Below are 27,092 nucleotides of genomic sequence, written 5' to 3'. Positions count from 1 at the left end.
CAAGTGCGCGGGTAAAATAAGTGTGAGCATTATTTATGCGTCCCATCTTTTCATCTGTAAATACTCATCATCACCAGTCAACTTTAGGTTGTGGGGCACATACTCGAGTCAATAAAAAGAGAGTCTCGAGTGTTCTCGACGCCATCTTAGAAGATATATATATATATATATATATATAAGGGAAAGAAGTGTATACCTAAGGGCTCGTTTTTCCGTGTTTTAACACAATATTAATGAGATCTAACAGACAGTAATGCCAAGGAATGTACAGGGGAAGTTATTAGAACCAATGGAATGTAAATAAGAAGAAAGAAAAGTGGATGAAAAAACCAACCGTGGGCAGGAATCGAACCCACGATCTTCGAATAACGCGTTCGATGCTCTAACCACTGAGCTACCACAGCGGCCTTCCCTCCATCCACTTTTTCGGGCTTATATGTGAATTTAGAAGTAGGAGTGACAGTCAGCGCCATCTATAAGCCAAACAACGAATGTGAAAACACTCTTATGCGTATGTTTGGCGTCACGTAGCACGTGAACTTATTGTGAGCGGGCAGCCGATTAATCGTCCCTCTATATATATTATTATTTGTCCCTCTCTCTCTCTCTCTCTCTATATATATATATATATATATGTTACCATGCACGTATGCCCTGACGAAAGCCGGTCCCCAGCCGTAGCGTTGGCAATAAAGCATCGTTTTTCGTTTGCTCGTTCGCTTCTTCTGGTGGCTTACAACTCTACACACACACACACACACACACATATATATATATATATATATATATATATATATATATATATATATAGAGAGAGAGAGAGAGAGAGAGAGAGAGAGAGAGAGGAACAGATAGGCAGGTGATTAATCACAGTCTCGGGTAAAGCATTTCGAGTCGTGAAAGAATGATACGCACTTGGGCAACATCTTTTGCGTTCTGGCGTTCTGGTCGGTTTATTGCCCATAATCCACAAGGTCAGATCCCCGATTGAGTGTAGCGTTTATTATTCGGCGAATAAGCTTATTTGTCCCATAAAATGTACTGAAATAAAAAAAGAAAATTTTGAGCTCTACAGAGAATTTCGCAAAGACGGCCACAAGCGCCATCAGATTATTACGTGGTGCTAACCCCAATAGTCCAATCTGAATAAGACTGTGTGGTATACATAAACATTTACCAGTTTTAAGACTTGCCATTTTTGGTTTCTGACGTCGGCAGCACTAAAAAATTTTATGGTTGATCCCTCTGTTATAGCGATCAGTGTAACATTCTCTCCTTTGAGTAGTAGTTTATTGTTTACTGTACATCGATATAAGAGAGCATATGCAATGTCCATTGGTGTTTCCGGCGACTAACTTCTCGGCGACTAGTCCCAGGGACTAACGTCGATGATTACTGATTGATTAATGATAAAACATCTCCTTGACATAGATGCCTGCGGTAGCTGTAGTAAATGGTGAAAGCGGAAGCAAGGAAAGCGGTGTGAGAGCAACATGATTGTGACTGATAGTTTCATTTCATATCATTTAATTTCATTTATTCAACCTTAAAGGCCCGAAGGCATTACACAAGGGGGGGGGGTCGTACATCGAGGTTGTAAGTTTCTAAGCAATGTTACAAGGTGAGGGTACACACTAATTACAATGAATGAACAAATAAAGAACACAAGTGGAAATAACACGCATAACAAAACATAAAAATATAATGGGCGATAAATAACTTCTAGGAGTACAGTAAAACAATTAAAAACTCGAGAGTTAATGTGTGTTAGGACATCGTATTTGGATTTTGAAAAAGAGTTAGTTTTTCGCTAAGTGTTGAGCGGTCGCTGCAAGAAACAATGCTATCTGGCAGTGCATTTCAGAGTGTTACAGCATGGGGGTAAAATGAGCTGCTCATCGCCGTCGTGCTCATCAGAGGGTGCGTATGGGACAGGCAAAAAGACGTTCTTATTGGGCGTTCTAGGAGAAGGTGTCCCGACCTTCAGGACACCCTCTCCACGCCAAAATTCGGCTAAACTCACCTATTCGCAAGTTATAAAACGCCCGTACCCGATAAGAGATAAACACAGCGTTCTTGGTTTTCTGTTGGCGGGCCACAATAGAGAGTTTTAGCAGAGCGGGCCAGCGGCCAGCGGAACGGAGCGGACCAGCGGAAACGCCACTGCGCATGCGCCAGTACGCTGAGGCGGCGAGCGGCTTTACGGCGCTGCGCGCTCGCCCGCTCGTTTCGTCATCCCAGCGGAGCGCGCAGCGGCGGCCGGGCGAGCGAGCGTAGTTATTCAAAATGGCTGCCTCCAATGGTCGCGGTGTCGCGTCGCCTGCCGTGGTCGCGTCGAACGCTTCTGAAACAGCAATGCAACCAGCTAAAAAGCCCCGGAGGTGCTTCAGTGCTCACGAGGACCTCTGTCTTCTTCGGGAGGTGGCCGCGGCGAAGCCGTTTGGCGATGACATCAAGGGGGTGCATGTTCTCGCTGCGGTGAATCGGGCGGTGGGCCGGGAGCTCACCCTAAGAGGAATAAAAGATCGTGTAGACATTTTGCTGGGATACTGGAAGCTGCAGGACTCCAAGAACCTTAAAAAGTGAGTATATTTGTTCATTCTGCACGTAATGCTTTCAGGCCAACCCCCAGCGACAGTCTTGTGTTCCGCTTTCTCGTCTCCTTTTTCATGGCGCTGTTTTATCGCTGTTAGCTGGCGCGCATGTTTATCTGACGATCGTCCCTTTGCCTATTCAGGTCGGGTACAGAGGAGCAGTACTCTGAAAAGGAGGAGATTCTGCAGGACTTGTGGGATTTTTGCGAAAGTGTGAAGTACGAGCCCAGGATTGCTCCCAGAGGTGCCGCCTGCGCGGCGCGAAGGCGGAGGTTGGGAGCGGAGCCCCCGGTAAACACGGACGAGCTGCCGGGGGTGACGCTCTCAGACGACGGCACAGGCGACGGCGCGCTCGGTTAGTTGATGACGCCTACTGTTGTGCTGTCTTCTCTTTTCTCTTATTAATTGAAAGCAGGTTCTGCTGCCAAGCTGTTGCAGAGCGTATACCTGCCATCTGCCGCCAGCCCTGGTGCTGAACCGGGGCAAGAGAACGAGCAGCAGGAACAGCGCGCCTCACCAGAACCAACACAGCAGCAGCGGCCTCCCTCAACTGAGCTACAGCGGCGCCAACATGCAAGTGTGCAGCACGCCCTCCCAGGCACGAGTAAAGGTAAGTGTGGAGAAAGGTTTATACACTACTTCTACACAGCAGAACGATATGCAGGAGAGCATCATAAGAAGACGCCAGTGAATGCATCTTAAAAGGGTTAACAGTGCATGTAGACGAGGACACTCAAGCAAGAAAAGGCAACAGAAAGCGGTGAACTGCAACTGATATTTTATTCAGACTCTAAAACATCCACTGTGAAGGCCAAGAGAACCTTCTCGTGTATGCTTATCGTTTGCACTGGAAACCACTGCGCACTCTGCATAGCGGAGCAAAAGCACACTTTTTACTGTACGAAGCTAAGTAGTCGCAAACAACAGCCTTATGTTCTCGAAGAAAAGAAGTAGACTATCTGGAGCAACGAGGGTGGAAAGCATCTTTCAAGATGCTACACTAACTAGCCCACCAAGCCACCCCTGAGAAAGTAAATGCAGTAATCAGTCACAGTTTATGTATTTCTGTCCTTTTGTGTAGACAAGTCGGCCTTCAGTGTGCTCACAGTTATACAAACTGTGGTGCTGTTTTGTGACTGTTTCTAATTTTTTCTGAATCACATGCATTCAGTTCCCTTACATGTGCACTGAAAAAATCTCCACAGCAAGAAGGGCAATGAACAAGGCAAATGTTAAGTAGGCACACATTTCGCCAAAACCACCAGCTCCCTGTAGAAGTGCAGCTTGCTGCGCCAGTTGGTACATGTCGAGGGAACGGAAACCAGCGAAAAGGACGCAAAACACGAGGAGAGACGAGAGCCAGCGTTGTGTTGTCTCGTCTTTCCTCGTGTTTTGCGTCCTTTTCGCTGGTTTCCGTTCCGTCACCACCTCCCTAATGCATCTTTCAGACATAAAACTTCAACAGATTTCACAGCAGGCTTTGACAGAATTCACAGCAAGCATCTAAAACTTAGGCAATTAAACACTCAACTGCAGCACAGTTACGGGTTTTACAACGGCTATGTGTTACTGCTGATTATGGAGATCGTGTTCTTTGCGTGTTGTTACACAATTGCGCAACAACGTCCGCTACAGTGCATGAACTCGCATTAACTGAATGCCGAAATTTTTTTGCCTTCACAGGAATAAGAGGCTTGCAAAGTCTCGAGCTGCAGCTGCTAGCCCAAAGAGAAAAAAACGAACTAGATTTGCGCTCTAGGGAGCTAGAAATCGAAAAAATGAAAGTTCGCCACGAGGAGCGTCGTCTGGCACTGGACGAGCGGAGATTGGCCCTGGACGAAGAGAAGCACCGCTTCGAAGTTGAACGCTGGAGAGGCGAACGGGAGAGCCTACTCGACGAGATAAAAAAAATGCTTGATGAACAAACCACCAAATTGGCGCAGCACCACAACACATAAGACAACACCACCACAACACGTAAGTAGAGAAACATCTCCAGTGGGATCACATTTCCTACACGTAAACTCAAATACAACTTTATTTAAAATACAATGGTTCAGACTCGAGGACGCCTAAGGTTGTAGATTATTTATTTATTAGGAGGTAACGGCAAGACATCACTGCGCACCAGCATTTTTCCTGCGACGAGGGGTCTGAAACGGGTAGTTCCAGCGAAAACACGTTCGGCTGGTTAACAATTTTGAAAACTGCTTTTCAAATGTATGGAAGTGTATGTCTTGCCGGAACAATACGGGTAATTTCATTGAAAATGAGATACTGTCGTGTTGTACCTAGAAGTCCTCAGGTAATAGAATCTTAATTCTTTGATAAATTGTCGGCTTCATTGCATCTGTCATGTTTTTTTTTTTAAGTGTGAAAGGATCCAGCGTCAAGTGTAAACCTGACAACACCATACGGTATGCAATTCTTCAATAAAGTCTTTGTTTTCGAAGCTGCTTGTCATGGAACATTACCGTGGGGCTAAGCGAACCTCGAGAACTGGTGGTTCAAGGCCCAAGTGTAGGGATACGTCGACAGTGTACATACATTTCGCACTGTACAGAGGGGACTTACATGCATGGGAAATTAGATGACACTGCCAGTAATGTTGTGGCATTTAACACAGTATAGCGGAAACGCTTGTAACAATACGAAATCAATTTCTCCATACGAAGAAACACAGGAATGTCAGTTTTTTGCACTTTTCGCTCGGCAGATTTCATTCACTAGAGTGTCATAACAAGTAGCGTACGTTTAGTACAGCAAATGACAGCCACAAGATCATTCTAAAGCATGGCTCGCCAACGAACTTTGTTTCGATAACTGTGGTTGGTTGTACAACACTATTTGTGGGCAAGGTAAACTTCAAGCTGTGGTGGTTCAAGGCCGAAGTACTGCGATACCTGGGCACCATACAAGCAAGTGTGACAGTTTGCGAGGAGTGCGCTCGCTTTGTATATGCGTGGAAGGTTCTGAAGGTAGAGTTTCTGGTTTTTTTTGAAGTCCACGAAGGCAAACAGTCCGACAATTTTTCCAAAACCCCACTCCACAGCCTGCCTCACAGTACTCATGGCTTTGTTGAAAGCTAATTGTTCAGGAGTCAGGAGAGCTCCGCCATAGGGCTTGAGCAGAAGGGGCCGCAACGGGTAGGTTTTGCTTCCGTAGATGCAGTAGTCGTGACCTTGAACGAGGTTTTGTAGCTTCGTATACGCGGCGCTGTTTCCAAAGTTACCTGAAAGAATAAATTACGATTAGCTGGAGCTGCGCCCGTTCCTAGCAGGGAAGGAGGAGGCGAGTGACGTTCAGCAGCGGTTTGATCCACCAGCTGTGCTTGTCATTTACTCGCCTGAATCGTGTTTGCTGCCGGGGTATGATCCGTCCAACTGGCAGATTATGCCATTTGGGCACATTATAGCTTGGTACTTCAGGGCGTGGACTCTCTTGTGGCCGCTGAAGTACACTTTCTGGTTCCTTGTTGGTCGGCATATTGGCCGCGCCGTGCCATCGATGAAGGCCCAGCAATTTGTCAGCGGGGCACCTTTCGCGTGAACGGCCTGAAAAAATAACGAACGAATATGTCAGAAAGTTGTAATTGCAAATGTACAACTCTAATTATTCTCGCTTGCCTGTGAGAACTCTTCCAGGGTGTCCAGGTTCAGCCACGTGTGGTTATTAACGTCGTCCAGAAGGTGGAAGAAGTTGTCCTCGATGTGCCTGAGCACTTCGTTCGTCAATGACGATATGGTCGAGCTGTGTCGGGCGAAAAGGTGTTCCAGATCGCGCAGCCGGTTTGGGTAGGCTAGTCTTCTTAGCGTGATGCAAAGGGCCTCGTCGCCGGGAACTGACACCCTCTGCGGAGTTGTTACCTTGTCAGGTATGCACAAGGCTCTCTGTAGCCTGGGTACATCGTCCTTTTCAAACCGAAAGTACGTTCTGAACACGCCACTGTCGATCGCATCAATGTCCAAAAGACCTCGCATGGAGAGTGGGTCACGCCGTGTCTCGCCCAGAACTTCTAAGCACAACACGTCGACTATTTCGGACCATTTCAACCGAGTCAGGAGCAGGGGGTCCTGCAGTATGCTCTGGGGCATTGTTCAAAGCAGTTATCAGCGGCAATTTGCAGCGGCAAGCCACACACTGTCTGTTAAAAAGCGCGGCAACAAACAGCTGGCTTGGAGCTTCGACTTCAGTTGGCGTTGGTGACGTACTTTCCTCAGTTTAACGACTTCGCTAAAAGATACAAATCACCGTTAAAGTAAAATAATATGTACTGAAACATAAAATTCGTGTTTGTATTGTGGTTTTAGCATCTAAAAATAAACCTTTACTTTTTTTTCCTATCAGGGTAGTTCAAATTTGAATGGACAGATGGCGCAGTACAACGCTTCGCTGGGGGCAGCAGCCGATCGCTCAGCTAAAACTCTTTTTTTCGCGCGTCGTTCCGCTGGCGCTGCGCTCGTCCGCTCCGGTTCGCTGGCCGCTGGCCCGCTCTGCTAAAACTCTTTAATTTCTCGCGGTTAGAGCGTAAGCGTTGAACGAAGAGTTACATCCAGATCACGCAGATGCGTTTCTATATGCATTTCAAAGCTGTTTTTGATATGAATGGATGCTATCAGTCTCGCCAACGCATTGGGTAAGGTTGTGACCTGACGGTGTCCTAACGAGCTGACAAAATTGCATACAGTTCTTCAATTTGAAACGCCTTGAATACAACGAACGCTTTGAAACGACGTGTTCAAGGAACTATAGTAGAATGTCATGGTCGTGATTGGAGACTTTACCAAGAGAATAGATATTAAAGATGTGTTTTTATGGCCTTCAAAGTGTGAGACCATGGTGCAGCGGATAGCGTGTCTGACAGCTGTCGTCACCGATTGAGAGGTCAAGAGTTCGACTCTTGCTGACGGAATGCTTTGTTTGTCTTTTGATTGTGTGTTTTTGAAGCCACTTGCGTGACGAAAGGACATCACTGAAACATTGGTAAACCACAGCACAAAACACTTTGGTGTTAAATGAAAACGCATCGTATGCGTCCTTCATCACTAAATCACAAGCTTTTGCTCAATAAGTAGTTGGAGCTTTCTTGATCAAGAAACCGAGAATGGACCTTGAATTTTTGTCGACGTTGAGTAACGTGCACTCTAAGTCAGCATTAATATATTGTACTTGTATGTATTCTGTGCTCTGATATCTCGTGTTTACATCGTGAAGAACCTAGTTTTGCGTTATTATTTTTGCGCTTATTTGATCCGTAGCAAACATATTGGATACAACGAGCCAAGTTCCACGCAACGCATTCTAAAAATATATGTTTATGGTACGCTTTTTAGGAACGCTTGAAATAAAATTACGCAAAAAAACAGATAATGCGGGCACCAATATTTTTTTGTTCTCATGTGATATCTGTGCGGGTGAACTGGCTGCAGGGTGTGCGACCGTAATCAGTAAAAGAACCAATCTAATTCAAAAAAATGCGCCGTACTGGCGCCAGAATATAAACAGGGAAACTACATTTTCGGTAATGCACATCGTAGTATGGAAAAGCTGAAGTTCTTTATAAATGCCGATAATTTTGAACCGAGAGGTGAAGATATTGCTACGTAGCTGACGTATCAGCAGTCAGAAGACGACAACGAGGAAGTGGTCTGTTGGTTGTGCGTGCTGCTTCCATCTTGGCCGACGCAATACGCATCAGTTTAAATATAGATTTTAAATAGACACGCCTCTTGTCATTTTCACGTAACATCTGTTTGGTGGACGTGCTGGGTACTTCCCCGTTGTGAGAATTTGAGAAAAACGACGACGACGAAGGTGCGAGACAAGGCACGTGCAATTACGAGGCAACTGTGCGCCAATCAGCTGATGACCTGTGGTGGCCCATAGAGGTGGCGTGCCACGATTGGGCCACATGTGATCATTACGTGGCGGTAAGCTTTGTGGCTGGGGACGAGCCGGAGCAGCGGCAGACGGGAGACAGCGGGCCGAAGCGTCGGAAGCAGGCGATCCAGGTTCCGGCTCAGGAACGCTGCCAGGAACTCGTCCTCTCGAGCGGCGCACCGCTTCGTCTGCCTTCGTGGCCTCAACCCTCGAACTCTTGAAAACACCGGCGCTTGATGGCATGGGTGCGGCTACGGAGCAGTCAACCCGCATCGGAGACGCGATGCCCCATGCGGGGAATGGCCGGCCCGTCCAGCGAACAGCTTGCGTCGAGACGAGATGCTCGGCGCAAACCGTGACCATTAGCCAGGCCACGTTCATCGCTGTGCCGAACGGCTGACCGTGAAGACACCTCGCCGAGATCCGCGATGCCCTCGGCAAGGAAAAGAACAGCAGGCCAGGCCGCGCCCCGAGATGCAGTACTCGTGCCGGCAATGCCGCCCCAGCTGGTGGTTGGACGGCAGCCGGAACCTGGATCGCCTGCGCCCGACGCTTCGGCCCGCTGTCTCCCGTCTGCCACTGCTCCGGCTCGTCCCCAGCCACAAAGCTTACCGCCACGTAATGATCACACGTGGCCCAATCGTGGCACGCCACCTCTATGGGCCACCACAGGTCATCAGCTGATTGGCGCACAGTTGCCTCGTAATTGCACGTGCCTTGTCCCGCACCTTCGTCATCGTCGTTTTTCTCGAATCCTCACAATAACCCCCCACACAAGAAAGTTGTTTCTACAATACAACTTTTCTCACACAACAAAGTGATGAAAGACAGAAAAACACGCAACTTCCAACAATATCCGGATGGGACGACTGCGCTTCTGCGACACGGTGTCGCTCCTCGAGCAGGAGCCTTTCAGCCTCCATGCGAGCTATTTCACGCTCATGCTCCGCCTGTGCTGCTAGACGTGCCTCCTCTCGATCTTTCGCTCTCTGGTCCCTCAATTCTTTTTCCTCAGCGCTCACCCATGCCAGCAAAGCATCTCCACTCAGCGCCATCTCCTTCCCTAGCTCAACTAGCTTTTTCTTGTCGTCCATTCTCGTCCGCCACACACAAACAACGTGAGGCTCTCAGATGTAACGCGAGAGCTTAGTCCTGTCGCGCGGACGCCAGAAATTGTAATGGTTAAGGATGTTCGTCACTATGTTTGCTTATAGCGGACGAGAAAGGATTAACATGAACAATTTATTTGATGGCACCGGTGGAACGGCGGACGGCGCACGGATACGCTACCGTGAGCAGCGCCGTTGAGTCGGACGTCGCGGCCAACCCAGCAGTCAGGGTCGCAACTCCGGAGGTCCAGAATCAGGCCACGGCTCACGAGGACCACACCCGGTAGGTCTCCTCCACGAACCTGCTCCCGGTCACTGCACCCAGGCAGGAGCCGTTCAGCAGGCCCCGTCTTTGGACCTTGTACAGGCCGACGGACTCGACCTCTAACGGACACACCGGAGCTGGACCTGGCCAACACGTACGGGTCCCACGTCCGGCTCAGGAACGCTGCCAGGAACTCGTCCTCTCGAGTGGCGCACCGCTTCGTCTGCCTTCGTGGCCTCAACCCTCGAGCTCTCGAAACACCGGCGCTTAATGGCATGGGTGCGGCTACGGAGCAGTCAACCCGCATCGTAGACGCGATGCTCCATGCGGGGAATGGCCGGCCCGTCCAGCGAACAGCTTGCGTCGAGACGCGATGCTCGGCGCAAACCGTGACCATTAGCCAGGCCACGTTCATCGCTGTGCCGAACGGGTGACCGTGGAGACACCTCGCCGAGATCCGCGATGCCCTCGGCAAGGAAAAGAACAGCAGGCCCGGCCGCGCCCCGAGATGCAGTACTCGTGCAGGCAATGCCGCCCCAGCTGGTGGTTGGATGGCAGCAGCGTGGACGGCAGCGTTCCCTGGCCGGAACCTGGATCGCCTGCGTCCGACGCTTTGGCCCACTGTCGCCTGTCTGCCGCTGCTCCGGCTCGTCCCCAGCCACAAAGCTTACCGCCACGTAATGATCACACGTGGCCCAATCATGGCACGCCACCTCTATGGGCCACCACAGGTCATCAGCTGATTGGCGCACAGTTGCCTCGTAATTGCACGTGCCTTGTCCCGCACCTTCGTCGTCGTCGTTTTTCTCGAATTCTCACACCCGTCTTCATCACGAAGCTCCGCAACGGCCGCATCATCATAGGTCCAACCATGTCACAGGTTGAACAACCATCGTCTTCGCTACCTGCCCCTACCGTGACTTCTACATACGTCGTTCTACCTTCTGCTCGTGATCCCGGTATATTTTCCGGTCAGGATGGCGTTGACGTCGACAAATAGATCAACCGGTACGAACGGGTTAGCGCAAGCTATAGGTGGGATCCGACTCTTATGCTTGCCAATGTGCTTTTTTACCTCGATGGCCCACCGCGAGTGTGGTTCGAGACGCACGAAGCGGAGATTACGAGCTGGGACTCCTTTAAAGAGAAGATCCGCGACCTTTTTGGCGATACCGTTGGGCGGCAGATCACAGTGCGGAATCAACTGGCGGCTCGTGCACAGACGTCGACGGAGTCGTACGTCGCGTATATTCACGACGTCATCGCTCTATGCCGCCAGATTGACGAGCACATGAGTGAGTCGGAGAAAGTAGCCCAAGTGCTGAAAGGCATAGCAGACGACGCATTTAATCTTCTAGTTTACAACAACGTTGCCACCATCGACGCCATCATTAAATAGTGCCGGCGGTTCGAAGAAGCCAAGAGCCGCTGTATTACTCAGCAATTCACCCGGCTGCCCAACACGGCCGCGACCCCATCGTGTGAAGCCGCCCGCCAGTCCCCCACGTATGACAACGTCACACGCATTGTTTGTCGGGAAATCGAAGCCGCCTGTCCAGCTCCTCTTGAGCCACATGTTTTTGCAACGCTCGCCTCTGACCAACAACAGCCGTCAGTGGCGTTAATACAAGCTGTGGTGAGGCAGGAGTTTGCGAATCTCGGACTTCCATCAGCATGTCCCTTGACTCGCCCTGAAGCCCCGTCCTACTCCCGAGGACATGCTCGCCGTTCACCTCCAACAATGCCCTTCCGTAACCCTTCGGAATGGCGAACACCAGACGACCGGCCTATTTGTTTTTCCTGCCACCAGCCTGGGCACGTTTCTCGCTATTGCCGCCGCCGTTGGTCAAACCAACCACGTCAGACTTTCTCTACCTCGGCGCTCATGCATCCGACGAGCCCTTGACGTTCAGTCGCCGCACCCTTCAATTTCTATTCGTCGTCATCTTACGAGCCTTCCACTGACGCCCCTTTGCCCGGTCGCCGCTACCCTGACGCCCCTTCGTCCGGTCGCCGCAGTTCTCGCTCCCCGTCGCCGCTACGTCGCCAATCCCGCTCTCCGCCACCTCGGCGCTTTTCCTCGCCGAGCTTCTCTGGACGACCGCAGCAGGGAAACTAGATATTGCAGCTTATAGAGGTGAAGCTGCAATACCAATGACGGCCGAAAATCCTCTACTGACGCTTCCCACGCACCATATCCTGCTTGAAGTACAAGTCGACCATGTTCCTGTGACCGCCCTCATTGACACAGGTGCGCACCTGTCTATTATGAGCGCTTCTGTACGCTGCGGCTTACAAAAGATTATGACGCCATCTACGACGCAGGCAATACGTGTTGCCGATGGTGGTACTGTACCAGTAATCGGAATGTGTACTTCTCATGTCAGCATTGCCGGTCGTCACGCCATGGTCCTTTTTGCCGTGCTAGCCTGCTGCCCTCATGGCCTCATACTTGGCCTTGATTTCCTTTCGGCACACTCGGCCTTAATTGATATTTCGTCTGGTACCCTCAGCCTTTATCTACCAATCTTTGCCGACTACTCTGCAAAGCCCACCAGCCACTTGAGCCCAACCACTTTCGTTCGCCTGCCACCTCCAGCCGTCACGTTCGTGTCTTTGTCATCGACCCCTCCCGTTCCTGACGGTGATTATATCGTTACGCCAATTACTGACGTTCGGCTGAGGCGCAGTGTTACTGTGCCCTGTACCGTCGCGACCATAGCGGATAACTGTGTGTTACTTCCGCTCCTTAACTTTGGTTTTACCCCTCAAGTATTGCCCTGCCAGATGTCTCTAGCCCAGCTAACTGCCATAACAGAGGACGATGTCAGTGTTGTCGCTGTATCTGCTCTTGATCGAAGCGCAGTCTCACGGTCACCCAGATCAGACGATGCTATTTTTCGAAACATGATTGGATCGGAGCTGTCGCCTCACCAGGCCGACGCCCTCTGCCAAGTTTTGGCCTCATATAGTGACATTTTCGACACTGACGATCGTCCCTTGGGCCAAACTAAAATTGTCACTCACCGAATCAACACTGGTGACTCTGCGCCCATTCACCGTCGGCCGTACTGCGTGTCAGCGTCTGAGCGAGAAGTGATTCAGAAAGAAGTGGCCAAAATGCTTACGAAAAACGTAATCGAACCATCAACGAGCCCTTGGGCATCTCCCGTGGTATCAGTAAAAAAGAAAGGCGGCTCATGGCGTGTCTGCGTTGATTATCGCCACCTCAACAAAATTACCAAAAAAAGACGTGTACCCTCTACCACGCATTGACGATGCCCTTGATTGCCTCCTTGGCGCCACCTTCTTTTCATCTCTCGACCTCTGATCTGGCTACTGGCAAATTGCTGTAGATGAAATGGATCGAGAAAAGACCGTCTTCGTTACCCCTGACAGTCTTTACCTATTCAAGGTCATGCCATTCGGGCTCTGCAACGCTCCAGCGACCTTCGAGAGAATGATGGACACGCTCCTACAAGGATTTAAGTGGTCGACATGTTTGTGTTACCTGGACGACGTGATCATTTTCTCACCTACCTTTGCAACCCACCTTAAACGCCTTTCGACCATTCTATCCATATTTCGACGGGCCGGCCTGCAGCTCGATTTCTCCAAGTGCCACTTCGGTCTTCGTCAGATTACCGTATTGGGTCACCTTGTTGACGCTGCCGGCGTACGGCCAGACCCGGCGAAAGTACGCGCTGTAACAAACTTCCCAGTCCCACGCTCTGTCCATGATGTTCGCAGTTTTGTGGGCCTCTGCTCCTACTTTCGCCGGTTCGTGAAAAACTGCGGCACTCGCCCGGCCACTCACTGACCTTCTCAAACAAGACGTCCCATTTTCTTGGGGCTTCTCTCAGCTAATCACTGCTCTAACAACACCTCCTATTCTTGCACATTTCGACCCCGATGCTCCCACAGAAGTGCGGACAGACGCGAGTGGTCACGGAATTGGTGCAGTTTTGGCGCAAATTCAGCGGGGCAACGACCATGTAATCGCGTACGCAAGCCGTCTGCTTTCTAAGTCTGAACGCAATTATTCTATGACAGAACGGGAATGTCTCGCTCTTGTTTAGGTGGTTTCGAAATTCCGTCCTTACTTGTATGGCCGCCCTTTCCGTGTCATCACAGATCATCACGCGCTGTGTTGGCTTTCTTCTCTGAAGGACCCCACTGGACGACTTGGTCGTTGGGCATTACGCCTACAGGAGTATTCCTACTCGGTTGCTTATAAGTCTGGACGTCTCCATCTGGACGCCGATTGCTTATCCCGCTACCCTGTTTATCAGCCCGACGAATTAGACATCGAGCCTAGCCTCAGCGTCATGTCAATGTCCCAGTTTCTTCAGATACGTGATGAACAACGTCGTGATGCTTCTCTGCGACAACTTATTGACCGTCTCGAATCTGCTCCGAACGACACGTCACTTCGCATGTACGTCCTCCTGAATGGCACGCTGTACCGTCGTAGCCTCCAGCCAGATGGCCCTGAGCTCCTTCTTATCGTGCCGAAAAATTTGCGTTCAACCATGCTGCACGAACTTCACGATGAACCAACTGCTGGTCATCTGGGTGTATCTCGGACGTACGACCGCGTGCGTCACCGCTTCTTTTGGCGCGGTCTCGCCCGGTCCGTTCGCCGTTACGTGTCCTCCTGCGATAAATGCCAACGTAGGAAGCGACCTACTGCGCCCCCGGCGGGACTTCTTCAATCCTTCTCCATCCCAACCGAACCTTTCTTCCGTGTTGGCATAGATCTTCTCGGTCCTTTTCCCGAGTCGAAATCGGGCAACAAGTGGGTCGCCGTTGCTGTAGACTACGCGACTAGGTATGCCATCACTCAAGCGCTCCCCACCAGCACCGCTACTGACGTTGTGGACGTTTTGCTCCACGACGTCATCCTACACCATGGCGCTCCTCGCCAATTACTCACGGATCGTGGCCGCGCATTTTTGTCCCGTGTGATCGACGATCTTCTGCGCTCTTCCTTGACGCACCACAAACTGACCACTTCCAACCATCCCAAAACAAATGGCCTTACCGAACGGCTAAATCGGACCCTAACAGACATGCTCGCGATGTATGTGTCCTCCGACCACCATGACTGGGACCTGGCGCTACCTCACGTGACCTTCGCGTACAATTCTTCGCGCCACGACACCACTGGTTATTCACCCTTTTATTTGCTTTATGGCCGTGATCCGATGTTACCACTCGACACCTTACTTCCAACCACTACAACGCCGTCAACCGAATATGCACGCGACGCCATTGCTCGTGCCGACCACGCACGTCAGATCGCCCGCTCTAGATTTTCGGCTTCGCAAGCCACCCAGAAAGCCATCTACGACAGCCAGCATGCTGACGTTCACTTCTCACCCGGTTCTCTTGTTCTCCTGTGGTGCCCAGTTCGTCGAGTTGGCTTATCAGAAAAGTTAGTGTCTCGCTACATGGGTCCTTACCGTATCATCCGCCAGGTAACCGACGTCACCTATGAGATCATTCCTGCATCTGAGACCACAAGCCTGCCTGCAACCACACCCAGTGATGTTGTGCACGTCAGCTGGCTAAAACCTTTCTACCTGCCTACTGAAGACCATAGTTAATGTGCACCGAGACGGCGCTTTTACCGCCGGGGGGGGGGGGTAATGCTACGTAGCTGACGTATCAGCAGTCAGAAGACGACAACGAGGAAGTGGTCTGTTGGTTGTGCGTGCTGCTTCCATCTTAACCGACGCCATACGCATCAGTTTAAATATAGATTTTAAATAGACACTGTTTGTGTCATTTTCACGTAACAATATGTATCCGTTACAGGAAAAGGTGCAAAATAGAGTTTAATGGCACAGAGGCGCCAACAGTCAGACATAATTATGCAGTTGTCATTTTTCTAGCATACTTTGCAGAACACGGTGCCAAAGAGTATTCCATACAACATGCGTGGCGGGTCAAGTGTCCACTGTCGACTCGAGACATTCCTTGGCGTCTTTCTTTTTGACATAGCAAAGAACGGCAGAGCAGGAGCAAATAGACAATCGGCAAGACTAAAAAAATTGGCGTGAATCTACATCTTACACTGTAAATGCCGTCCATGTATGTCATCCATGTATGTAAATGTCGTCCACTGTACATGTTACACTGTAAACAGACAAATGCACAGACAAACAGACAGACAGACACACAGACAGACACAGAGACAGACAGACAGACCCAAATTTTTTCCGTTGAAGGTCCCCAAGAAAGACTATCGTCCTTCAAAAAAAAAAGGAAGCGTTCTACTCACCGGTACTTAGGGTGTTTCCCGGGGCGCGCGCATTGATTCACCCATTCGCTTCAAACTGCGTAGTATGCTGATGCCAGTCATAACATTAAAAATGAAATTATCACAATATACAAAGGCCTCACGCACATACCATTTCTCTTTTTATGGCCCTCCACTTTCCCCTCAGGCGTTCTTGTTGTTTCGCATTCGCCAACCACTCCCACCATTCCAGAGCAGTGGCGTATGTTGACTGGCGCGTACAACTCTCTTCTGACAGCGCTTGTTTCCCGGGACTCTCTGGACTTGCACAACCAAGCGGAGCTTCGTAGATTTCAGAAAAGTATTGGCCAGTAGCATAGGCAACGATCTAAACTTAACCCGAAAGTGAAACTTGAGGTTAATTATACTTGGCATAGGTATCGATTTTTAAACTAAAGATTCATAGGCGCTTAGAGGTATTTAGGTTTCACTGATAATTTTCACTGATAATTTTTTCACTGATAATTTGAGCTCATATATTGAAAGAACAGTAACAGTGCGAGAAAGAAAGGGACTTTTGTCTAATTCAAATGATAAGCATCCATGCAGATACGTGCCTTCGTAGAAACTGTTATAGCGAAACATAATAATTAAAACGCTGGCCAGTGTCTTGGAACTTCGAGACGTCACTGCGGCTGGAATATAAAAAGATTGAACGGATTTTCACGGCAATAAACGCTCTGGGGTTCTGGATCTGTGTAGTGCGTCCAAGTTACTACAGGGACAATTTCAGAAATGCAGAAGCTCGCCTTAGTTTCTCTCTTCTGCGTTTAAAATTATTTCCTGAATGAAGGCACATTCAGTCTGGCCTGCTGTCGCGCCGCATTTGCGGAAATGTGCGCAGAGGCCCACAATTTCATAAATTTTTTAAGAGCTTGCTCTTTTAACTGGGGGGTTGTCTCCCGTCGTTGCACCGGTGTGTACGCTGGTTCTACCTGCTCGCGCTAGACATGAAGCTGTCATGCCCTCCTAAATTGTGGGTGCGCCACGTGTTTTTCTCCGGCCGTCCCAATAGAGTGACCTAGAATATGGAGAGTGTCAAAGCGCCAGCTCCCGCGTGGACCTTTTGCGGTGAACTGCCGTGCCGGGCCGCTGCTGCGCCCGAGCCGTGCCAGTCAGAATACATTTCAGACTGGCATGGTGGATGGGCGTGTTTTTTGAACGCTCCCGATCAATCAACTGCGCAGATAAGTGGTTTTGCATGTTTCGAGCTTGCTTTTAAAAATTAGTAAGGCAGCAGTTAAAACTTTTGAAGCACTTATCACTTAGTACGGTTTTTTTGAGGGTCAGTCACCAGGAATTTACTAGTCTGTGCTTCTGTGTTTTTTTTTTCTCTTTTTCTCATCTCAACCCATGGAGGAGGTGCACGTACACAGAACACGCAAATTTTCGTAGTAGAGCTTAGGCTTTCAATGTGTTCTTCGTAGGACGGGGTTTGTCATACGCCATGTCTTGTTTTACCAAGTGGGACGATTCATAGGACAATTGGTGTCAAAAAGAAACGACTAAAAAGGCTGCAAAGTTTATAATGCGGGGTGGTTTTCGAAATGGACACAAGTACAGACGTGAATGAAGAGGAGGCTGACACCAAGTGTAGGCAATGTGGGGTTGAGAAAAATAAAGACAACGATGGTTGCACAGCGTGAACTGCGGATGAGAATCACCGAGATGGAGAATGCGCTGGCGACAGAGCAAGAGAAAACGTGGGCTATGGAGGAAAGGCTCAAGCCTGCTGAGGAGGCACTAGCGAAGAAGAACAAAGGAGCGGCCGCCGGAAAGCATGGTCGGGCACCGGACACCAGGACGGCGGAAAAGAAAGAGCAAGCAAGTTCGGAAAAAACAGGTTCAGCTGGTTCGATGGTCGGAAGAGCCAGCTTCAGCGATGTAGTGGTGGGGATCGAAGGGGAAAAAGCAGCCGGTGTCACAGGTGCAAGAAAACCCCAGGTGCAGAACGATGCAGCTGAAAAGTAAGAGCACGTGATAATCGCCGGGGACTCAATTTTAAATTGATGTGCTGAAGCAATCAAAGAGAGGGTAAGTGGCGCCAAGAGGATTGCAGTAGGAACGCTCGCAGGATGCAAGCTGGAAGCAGTGATGAGGCAAGCGAGTGCATACTAAAAACTACAGCTGATGAACAAAACCTCGTAAAATTGCAAGTGGTTTAAACGTTTTGATAAGTGGAGATACGGCAGGACTACCGACCACACTGACGAAAGGGGTCGATGACATGCGCATCATTTCTCCTCAGGTACAGTTAGTGATAAGCATGGTACCGAATGTACTCGTGCATGAGAGCAACCTTCAAAGAGCTGCTGTCAACGCAAACCAAGAAATATGAGGGATGAGTCAAGAGAAAGTCTTCGAGTTGGTGGAAATAAACAAAAAGGTGCATAGCTTGGGTGGTTTTCAACGAGAAATATTCCGCTTCAAAGGGAGGCTATCATGAGGTGGGTTGGCGACTTGTAAAGCACGCAGTAGCTTTTTGAAGGGGCACGCGGGCCCTTCGTGGTGCTGGATAGCTAGTAACGAGGAAAACAACAAGGGGGACTCTTTGACAGGCGGTATGGACAGATACGATTCCGAAGTGGCATCAATATTTAGGACATCTATCGTCCGTGGCATAAATCGACGTAGCCACGATTCACATGTAGGGTATATTACATGCAGGGTGGCAGGAATAGGCTGAAGTGGGATGAGATAGAAGAACAGCTACAGGAGGTGAGGCGGATGGTATATGATTTTGTAGAAACACATCTTAAGGACATAGAACAACCTCCTAACTATACGGAAGGCGCGTGGGAATATTTATCAAAACGGAAGGCAGCAGAAAGGGGGGTGGTATTGGGCGTTCATTTATAAAAGTAGACTGGCAAAGAGCCAAGCAGGAGTGCAAAGCAAATGTATGGCATAAAGAGAAAGGGGCAGGGCAAATGACACTCTTGTTTTTTGTATATTTGTGGACAGGGGCAAAAGCCAGAGAGGATAATCAACAAATGGTGCAGTGCATAGGAAATGACATTCACAAAGTAGAAAAGTGCGAAGTAATTTTAATAGAAGATATGAATGCGCACATAGAATATATAGATGGATATACTAACCCAAAAGGCAGACAGCTAATAAGTATGTGTGAAAAGCATGATTCAGTTATTAACTACAGCACAGAGAAACTTTACGGGCAGATAACATGGGAGTAGGGAAGGCTACACTCGACGATGGATTACGCAATGATGTCACATAGGATGTCTAATCAGCTAAGGGTGACGAACGTAGGTGAATATGTGTCTAGAAGTTTAAGTAGTGATCACAAACTTATCAAGCTCAGTTTTGAAGGAGAATTGAAATTGGAAAGGTGGCATTATCTGCAACCACACGGTAATATTTATTCACAATGGCAAATAGAAATAGCAACTTAAGAGATAGAGCAAATAGTCACCGAAGATACTAAAACACCGTGGACGTACACAAATCTAACTCGATTGTTTGAGTTAGAGCTTGCTAAGGTACGAGTCAAATCAATCGAGAAAAGCAGACACAAACAACAGAGTTGGTGGGATGAGGAAGTTAAAGAGCCATAGTAAGGCGTCTGGAAGCCTCCAGCGAACACAGGTATGCTAAACAGAAGGGTGAACCGGAAGTTGATGTCAAAAGAAATTGGGACAACTTTTTGAGCTGCAAAAAAGGAAGCGTCTGATTTGATCAGTAACAAGTTAGAAGAAAGGGGGCCCAATGTATGGCGGAAGCAAACAGCTGCTGCAAATTTTTGGAACAATCTCAATTCTCTGAGGAATAAGACAAGAATGAAACATAGGTTTTTAACTACAGTTCAAGGAGTGAGACTAGAAGGGGATGAGGCAATAAAATATATATGAAAATTGTGACAGAAAAATTTTAACAAAGAAGTGCCTTATGCGCCACAATAGACGAGGATTATATAATGGAATATATATAGATGCAATGATGGCAGAAAATTTAAACACCGAGAAACAGCTGCATGCACCATGCCAGATGAGGATGGAACAATTAGCTCAGTGTCTCCGCTGGGACTACGAAAGTGGGATAGAGCAGTGTAAAGAGCTCCTATTAGCACATCAACAGGCCCTGATGGCATCCCAATATTGCTCATAAACTAAGATCAAACTGTAAGCAAACAATAAGAGAGTAAGCGAGCAAAGCAATTATGTATGGTTAAGCTCCCAATGGGTGGAAATAAGCCGGCTGAGCATGATCTATAAAGGAATGAGGAACAAAGCCAATATAAACAGATACCGTCCTATAACGGTGACATCAGTAGTTTACAGGCTGGTGATGGTGATAGTAAAGGAAAAAATACAGACATGGGTGGAAAATAAGGGGGTGCTGAGAGAACTTCAAGATGGGTTCCGTAAACAAAGGAGGTTGGAGGACAATCTGTTTTCATTGATGCACTGTATTAAAATAGCGAAAAAAAAACACATGCACCTGTAGCTTGCATTTATAAATATCAAGGGAGCTTACGATAGTGTGGTTCAAGAAGACTTGTGGGGAGTACTGGACACGCTAGATGTGGAAGATGGAATAACTAATAATCTAAAAGATGTCTATAAATGTAACAATGTAGTTGTCAAATGTGAAGAACAGGTATTTCAACCTATAGAGATACAACGCGACCTACGACAGGGATGTCCCTTGTCTTCTTTGTTATTTATGCTTCATCCGCAGGGACTAAAAGCCAAATAAGAAGGGAGTTGACTTGGAGTCTGCCTCTCTTTTGCTAAGCAAGGAGGCACGTTGAACAGTCATTACCAGCATTGGTGTATGCAGATGATATAGTAATAATAGCCGGCAACAAGAAAAATTTGCAGGGATTGATAGACATCTGTGGTAATGAGGGAGAAATGTTAAGTTTGAAGTTCAGCAGGAAAAAATCGGCAATCATGATTTTTAATAATAACAAAGGCACGGGGCATAAGATACACGAAGTCACGCTAGAAATAGTTGATAAATACAAATACTTGGGCTTATGGATAAATAGTGGGGCTGAGTGTCAAGGGGAGCACGGAAAATACGTAATGACTAAGGGGACCAGGAGTGCAGCTGTAATGAAAAATAGGACACTGTGGTGTTATAATACGTATGACGCTGAGATGGATTTGGAAAGGTGTCTTGGTCCCGGGTTTGACGTTCGGAAATGCGGTCTTGTGCATGAAATCATAGGTCCAAGCGATTTTGGAAATTAAACAATGTGGCATAGGCAGACATGCTTTGGGAACACACGGGCATACCCCAAATCAGGGGGTACAGGAAGACACAGGATAGACATCGTTTGAGTGCAGGGAAGCTAGCAGCAAGATAGAATTTAAGGAGCCATTGAGAAAAATGGGAGTGCCGCGTTGAGCTTGGAAAGTTTTCAGTTACTTGTACATGAAGAATGTCGATACTAAATGAAAAAAAACGAACTCGAAAATTATAAAGTGTATTTAGACAACGGCAGAATGCCAAGTCAAAAGGAAAAATCGGTTAAGAAGAAGGGGAAGAGAACAGAGAGGGACATGTGGAAGACGGAAATGCTTACGAAACCATCTCTGGAGACCTACCGAACTTTCAAGCAAGAAATTGCAAGGGAAAAGATCTACAATAATTCTCGGGGTAGTTCTCTTCTCTTCGCGGCTAGGACGTGACTATTGTGGACCAAGACATACCGAACAAAATACAAAGGCACAGACATGGTATGTATAGCGTGAGCAGAGGAGGAGGAAATGACTGAACATTTGATAATGTTCTGTAAAGAGATGCATCCTATAGTTGAAGATAATGGCATCAAATTTTCAAAAGCATTGGGGTTGAGGAGCAAAGAAGGCAAAATAGACTTCAAATAGGTAGAAATAACCAGACGGAGGATAACTGATTGGTGGCTACATTCGAGGCGCGAGTGAAATTCATTACCTAAGCACGCAGTGATAGCACTTCACGTTATGTCTAGGTGGCGTCAGACCCCGCCAAATCTAAGGGGCGCAGGCGCATCCATCCATCTATCTATCTATCCGTGGGCTTTCCGCGCTGAGATGCGCGTGAAAACAAGGCGCGCCAATTACGCGTGGTAGCTTTTGCCTTCTATTTGCGAGGTGGATTTTTGAAGTACGTTTAAATTTTATAATGACGTGTGGATTGGAGTTTCCCTGCTGTTAAGAGTTGTGGTAGTGCTTGGGGCAGCAAGGGAACGCTACAATCGATTTTTGAAACGGCATCAACGTAGTAATGTTCTGGTGCTAGAGTTGGAGTACGCTAATTTGGTAGCTGTGCATGCTCAAAAACTCGTAACAGAAAAAGAAAGAACGAAAACAACCTGGATCGTACAGGCAAGCGAATAATAACACTATGCATGCAAGAAATCCGAAAAATGAATGAAGTTAGTTTTTCAGTAGCTGAAATACTTGCGTGGCATGACCGCTTGCTCAACGTTACGGGCGTTTTAGTCACGGCCGCTGGTGGTTCGCAGCCACATACACATGTTCTACGAGATGACTTGCTAGCCTTGACTGCTACTTCTTAAGAACGGAGAACAGCTAGCAGGAAACATGGTCGTACCATTGCAATGCCTTTTTATTTCGTTTAAGACCTAGCGATCAGCAACCAAGTTTGCCATGCGTCAAGCTTGTTTTCAATTCAGACGTTCAAACGAAGACCAGTGCTAGAATAACACATTTTATTGCATGTTTATACAACAAATACATATTAAAAAGTACCTTAAACATATCAACGTAATGTTAAATTAAACGTACAAACAGCAGCAGTCTCGCTATGCAAAGTAACTTACTGCAACAAAATACGTTGAGCAACTACAAGTGTAAAGATGTTCCGTCAGTTTAGGTAGTTGTTCAAATACGTTTTTCCCCTAGGCTGACAAAAATGTTCTATGCAATATTATATAATTTAAACAGGTACAGCAACTGTATGTTTCAGTGCGATCTGGGGTCGCTTATACGTGAGAAGTGTCCTTATCTACAGGAATCAAATCAGAGTAGAATTTTCGAATGAGGTAAAACGAAAGAAGAATATTCCCTTGGTAATAATAATTTGTTTTCATAACTCCAACTATTAATTTATTGATAGCAAGGTTTACGAAGCACGAAACATCTAGTATAAGAAATAAATATCTAATGTTACTAGCACGTTAAAATTCGCTGAGCGTTACGCTTTTCTAACACACGGCAAAAACCAAGTCATTAATGTCTCACGTACGCTCGCTTTCTGACATTCGCTCCTCACGGAAATTTTATTGATTTGATTTGTCTCGCTTCTCTGCGTACCTAAAAAGATTTTGTACATATTTTACGATTGCGCTCAGTTCTTCAAAATCCATGGGTAAGTTGTAAACGAGATAGGTTCTGACCATGTTTCAATCATCCAGTGGAGACGAATGAGACCACACGTTATATTTTAAGACGGAAGCCTTCGATTCTTCATGAAACGCGCAAATTCATCGCGGGGTCGGTGTCCCTCCTCGATGGCGACAGCAAGTACGAGCATTGGCGTGCGCACAGGGTTACACGATTCCTCGTCAGAGGAGAGGGGGTGAAGATTCATCGTAGCGTGTTTCTCTCCCTATTGTGTCCACGTTTGTGGCTGGCTTTAAGCCCGTCAACCACGTGTGGCAGCACCCCCTCTATAGATTGTGAATATATGTAGATGATCACTTTGCGCCCCCCCCCCTCTTAGGAGACTAGGGAGGTAGTCACGCCCCCTCCCCCATCCGTGAGCACGCCTGTGCCTACAAGTGATGCCAAAAGTTAGCACATGATTACGTCATCGTGACATCATTATCATCATCATCATCATCATCATCATCAGTAGCAGCAGCAGCAGCAGCCCGACTACGTCCACTGCAGGACAAAAGCCTCTCTCACGTTCCACCAGTCAACATGGTCCTTTGCGTGCTGCTGCCAATTTTTACACGCAAATCTGCCCACCTAACCTTTTGTCTCCCCCTAACACCCTAACCTTCTCTATGAATCCAGTTAGTTACCAATAATAACCAGTGGTTTCCCTGTCTGCGTGCTACATGCATGGCAATGTCCATTTGCTTGCCTTGATTTAAAATATGATATCCTTAACCCCAGTTCGTTCCCTAATTCACTCTGTTCTCTTCTTGTCTTTTAAGGTTACACCTACCATTTCCCTTTCCATTAGTCGCTGCGTCATCCTCAATTTAAGCTGAACGCTCTTTGTAAGCATCCAGCTTTTTGCTACGTAGCTAAGTACCGGGAAGATGGAGCTGTTATATGTGTTCCACTTGAGGGACAGTGGCAATCTACCTGTCATGATTTGAGAGTGCTTGCCAAACGTGCTCCACCGCATTCTTATTCTTCTAGTTACTTCAGTCTCGTGGTTCGTCTTTGTGGTTATTACCTGTCCTAATTATACATAGTCTTTTACAGCTTCAAGTGCCTTATTACCTATCTCGAAACGCTGTTCTCTTCCGAGGTTGTTGTACATTACTTTCATTTTCTGCGTGACAAAAACGATGCCATTGTTTGAGATGCCATCATGTCACCTCATTATGTGATCGTCATGTTACAATGTCTCTGTGATGGGCCAACCATCACGGGTGCACTGCAAAACAAAGTGAGGTGCAGTAGCATGCTTTATGTTACTTAAGAACCTAAAGCTAGTGTGAAACTACGTTCAATGCAGAAAACTATCGGGGGGAGGGTAAATGAAATTTATCGACTGCTGAAAAACAACGTGTATTTTCAATCGAGCTATTTTAGGCGACGGCGCAACTGTAATGTGCCGTTGTGGCCGTCGGATATACAGGGTTCCGAGGTGGCCTAAGAAGGATGTCCACACTCTTTCAAGATCAGGAAGAGACTGCCAGACCCTTTCTTTTATTTCATGTTTCTCGAGCGCCCATGAGCTCAGCGCCAATCTACTTCATTTTCTTCGCGCAAATGCGCGAGACACGCACCGAGCGTCGTCTGCTACCACTCGTCGTCTGCTACCGCCCGGGTTTGGAAACTAGTCGTCCCGGCTTAATACACAAAACACTAAGACAGACATAACTAAGTCAACCTAAACAGCCCTAGCTGTAACTATTTACAAAAGTCAACAAAGCATTGTCTATCCACTTGCAGACACGCGACACACAAAACTATATACTAGCACCAACAACTATTTACATTGCACGACACCCATGTGCACTTTAGTCCGAAGCATTGGGTTGCCCCATGTGAACAATGAGGCTCAGATATGTTCCTAATGTTTCAACATGCACAATGTCACTTCCCATGTTGTCTGGGAGTTTGATATCGTAGTTCACAGGAGACAGTCTGTTCACTATCTTGTGAGGTCCGGTGTACGATGTAGCTGGTTTCATATCGAACGTTAGACCTTGAGGAACACCAGTTGTCCTCTTTCAAACGCAACGTCTTTGTAGCGCTTGTCAATGGGCTGCTTCTGTTTTTCTAGCAATAGTCGGATGTGCGTGACAGCAAGCTCCAAGGATTTTTGAAGTCGTTCACACACTACCGTGATATAGCTTGAATCTTGTTTGTGCTCTTCAAGCTCTCGGCGGCTTTATACAACATCTATTGGCAGCATTGGATCCCTACCATAGACCAGAAAGAAGGAAGTTTGGTGAATTTGTCTTGGTACCCGGTGTTGAAACAGAATACAATAAAAGGAAGGACATCGGCCCATTTTTCTCCCCAGGCGGTAGTCATGGCAATCAAAGAGAGAGAGACAAAGATGCGAGCAAAGGCAGGGAGGTTAACGAGACGCACGTACGGTTTGCTACCCTGCACAGGGGAAGAGATGAAGGGACAAAAAGAGGTTGCAGAGAGATGGGAAGGTACACACAATCACGAGAACACTCGGGGGAGCACACACAATCTACAGGCAGTCGCTCAGGTTTTTTGTCTTCAAGTAAAGTAGGAGTGCTTTAGTCGCTTTCTGCGAAACTGAGGCAGATGCCCAAGGTCCCAGAATCTTCTGCACACAGAATGGTCTAGAGTCAAGTTGATTCAAAACCATCCGGAGCTGGCATCGCTGTGTGTCGTAGCAAGCGCAGCTGCTCAGGATGCGATCAATGGTGTCTTCAGCTCCGCAGTAGTCACATGTAGAGGTGTCTGCCATACCAATGCGAAAGGAGTACACCGTTGTGAATGCAACACCCAACCAAAAGCGGCATAACAGTATCGCATCGGAGCGGGAAAGTTGTGATGGTAGCTGTATCTTGTGTGAAGGATACAGTTTATGTAAGTGACACCTTTGGAAGCAGGTAGACGGTCGAAACGTGCGTGTAAGATCTCGAGCCAGCAGGTAAAGTTGTCTTGCTGCGTCAGTCCTTGATAGAGGAATCGGGACCACACGGGTTCCTTCATGGGCTGAGCGGGCTGCATCATCGGCTAATTGATTTCCGGTAATACCGATATATTCAGGCAGCCAATGATATATAATATCATACCCCGCACTAGAGCTTCATGATGGCAATGTCTTATTTCATGTACCAATTGTTCTTGATTCCTCCTGCGCATAGCAAACTGCAAACTCTGAAGTGCTGCCTTCAAATCACAGAGTATGCCCCGTTTTCCTGGACGCTCTTGAACGAGATATTGTAAAACAGCCCTTATAGCAGCAAGCTCTGATGCCGTAGATGTAGTCATATGCGACAACTTAAATTTGATTGTCATTGCTGGAGCCGGAATCACAGCGGCACCTGATGAGCTGCTGGACGAGACGGACTCTTCGGTGTATATCGGCGTTCGGTTCAAGTAAAACTCATGTAATAATAGCAGTGTATTAATAGCAATAGCAAGTTTGGAGGATCTGTTGGCAGTCCTCTTCAAAAAGTTGAATATCCTCAATTCTGCTTGCTTCTTCAATGAGGGCGATTGTCATCTGATAAGGAAGCAAGATTGCCTGAGAAGAGCAGTTTGTGATCAAAACCTTCGTTGTATTTTCCG

At 47.7% G+C, this 27,092-nt stretch overlaps 1 protein-coding gene across 1 annotated transcript; it reads right to left on the bottom strand.

Moving 5' to 3' along the window:
* Window positions 1–3,197: 3,197 nt before the first annotated feature.
* On the bottom strand, window positions 3,198–7,097 carry LOC119169713 (uncharacterized). Its single transcript, XM_075882949.1, has one exon. It carries the CDS (start codon window positions 6,686–6,688, stop codon window positions 6,203–6,205), a length of 486 nt encoding a protein of 161 aa, XP_075739064.1. The 5' UTR covers window positions 6,689–7,097; the 3' UTR covers window positions 3,198–6,202.
* Between the last annotated feature and the right edge of the window lie 19,995 nt (window positions 7,098–27,092).

Source organism: Rhipicephalus microplus, unplaced genomic scaffold (genome assembly GCF_043290135.1).
Source record: "Rhipicephalus microplus isolate Deutch F79 unplaced genomic scaffold, USDA_Rmic scaffold_14, whole genome shotgun sequence".
Classification (NCBI taxonomy): domain Eukaryota; kingdom Metazoa; phylum Arthropoda; class Arachnida; order Ixodida; family Ixodidae; genus Rhipicephalus; species Rhipicephalus microplus.
Note: the sequence above shows the minus strand (reverse complement) of the source record. Positions and strands in the feature narration are given on the sequence as shown.

What these genes read in the sequence shown, in the direction of transcription:
- LOC119169713 (XM_075882949.1), bottom strand. Translation starts at nt 6,688, where the DNA reads ATGCCCCAGAGCATACTGCAGGACCCCCTGCTCCTGACTCGGTTGAAA.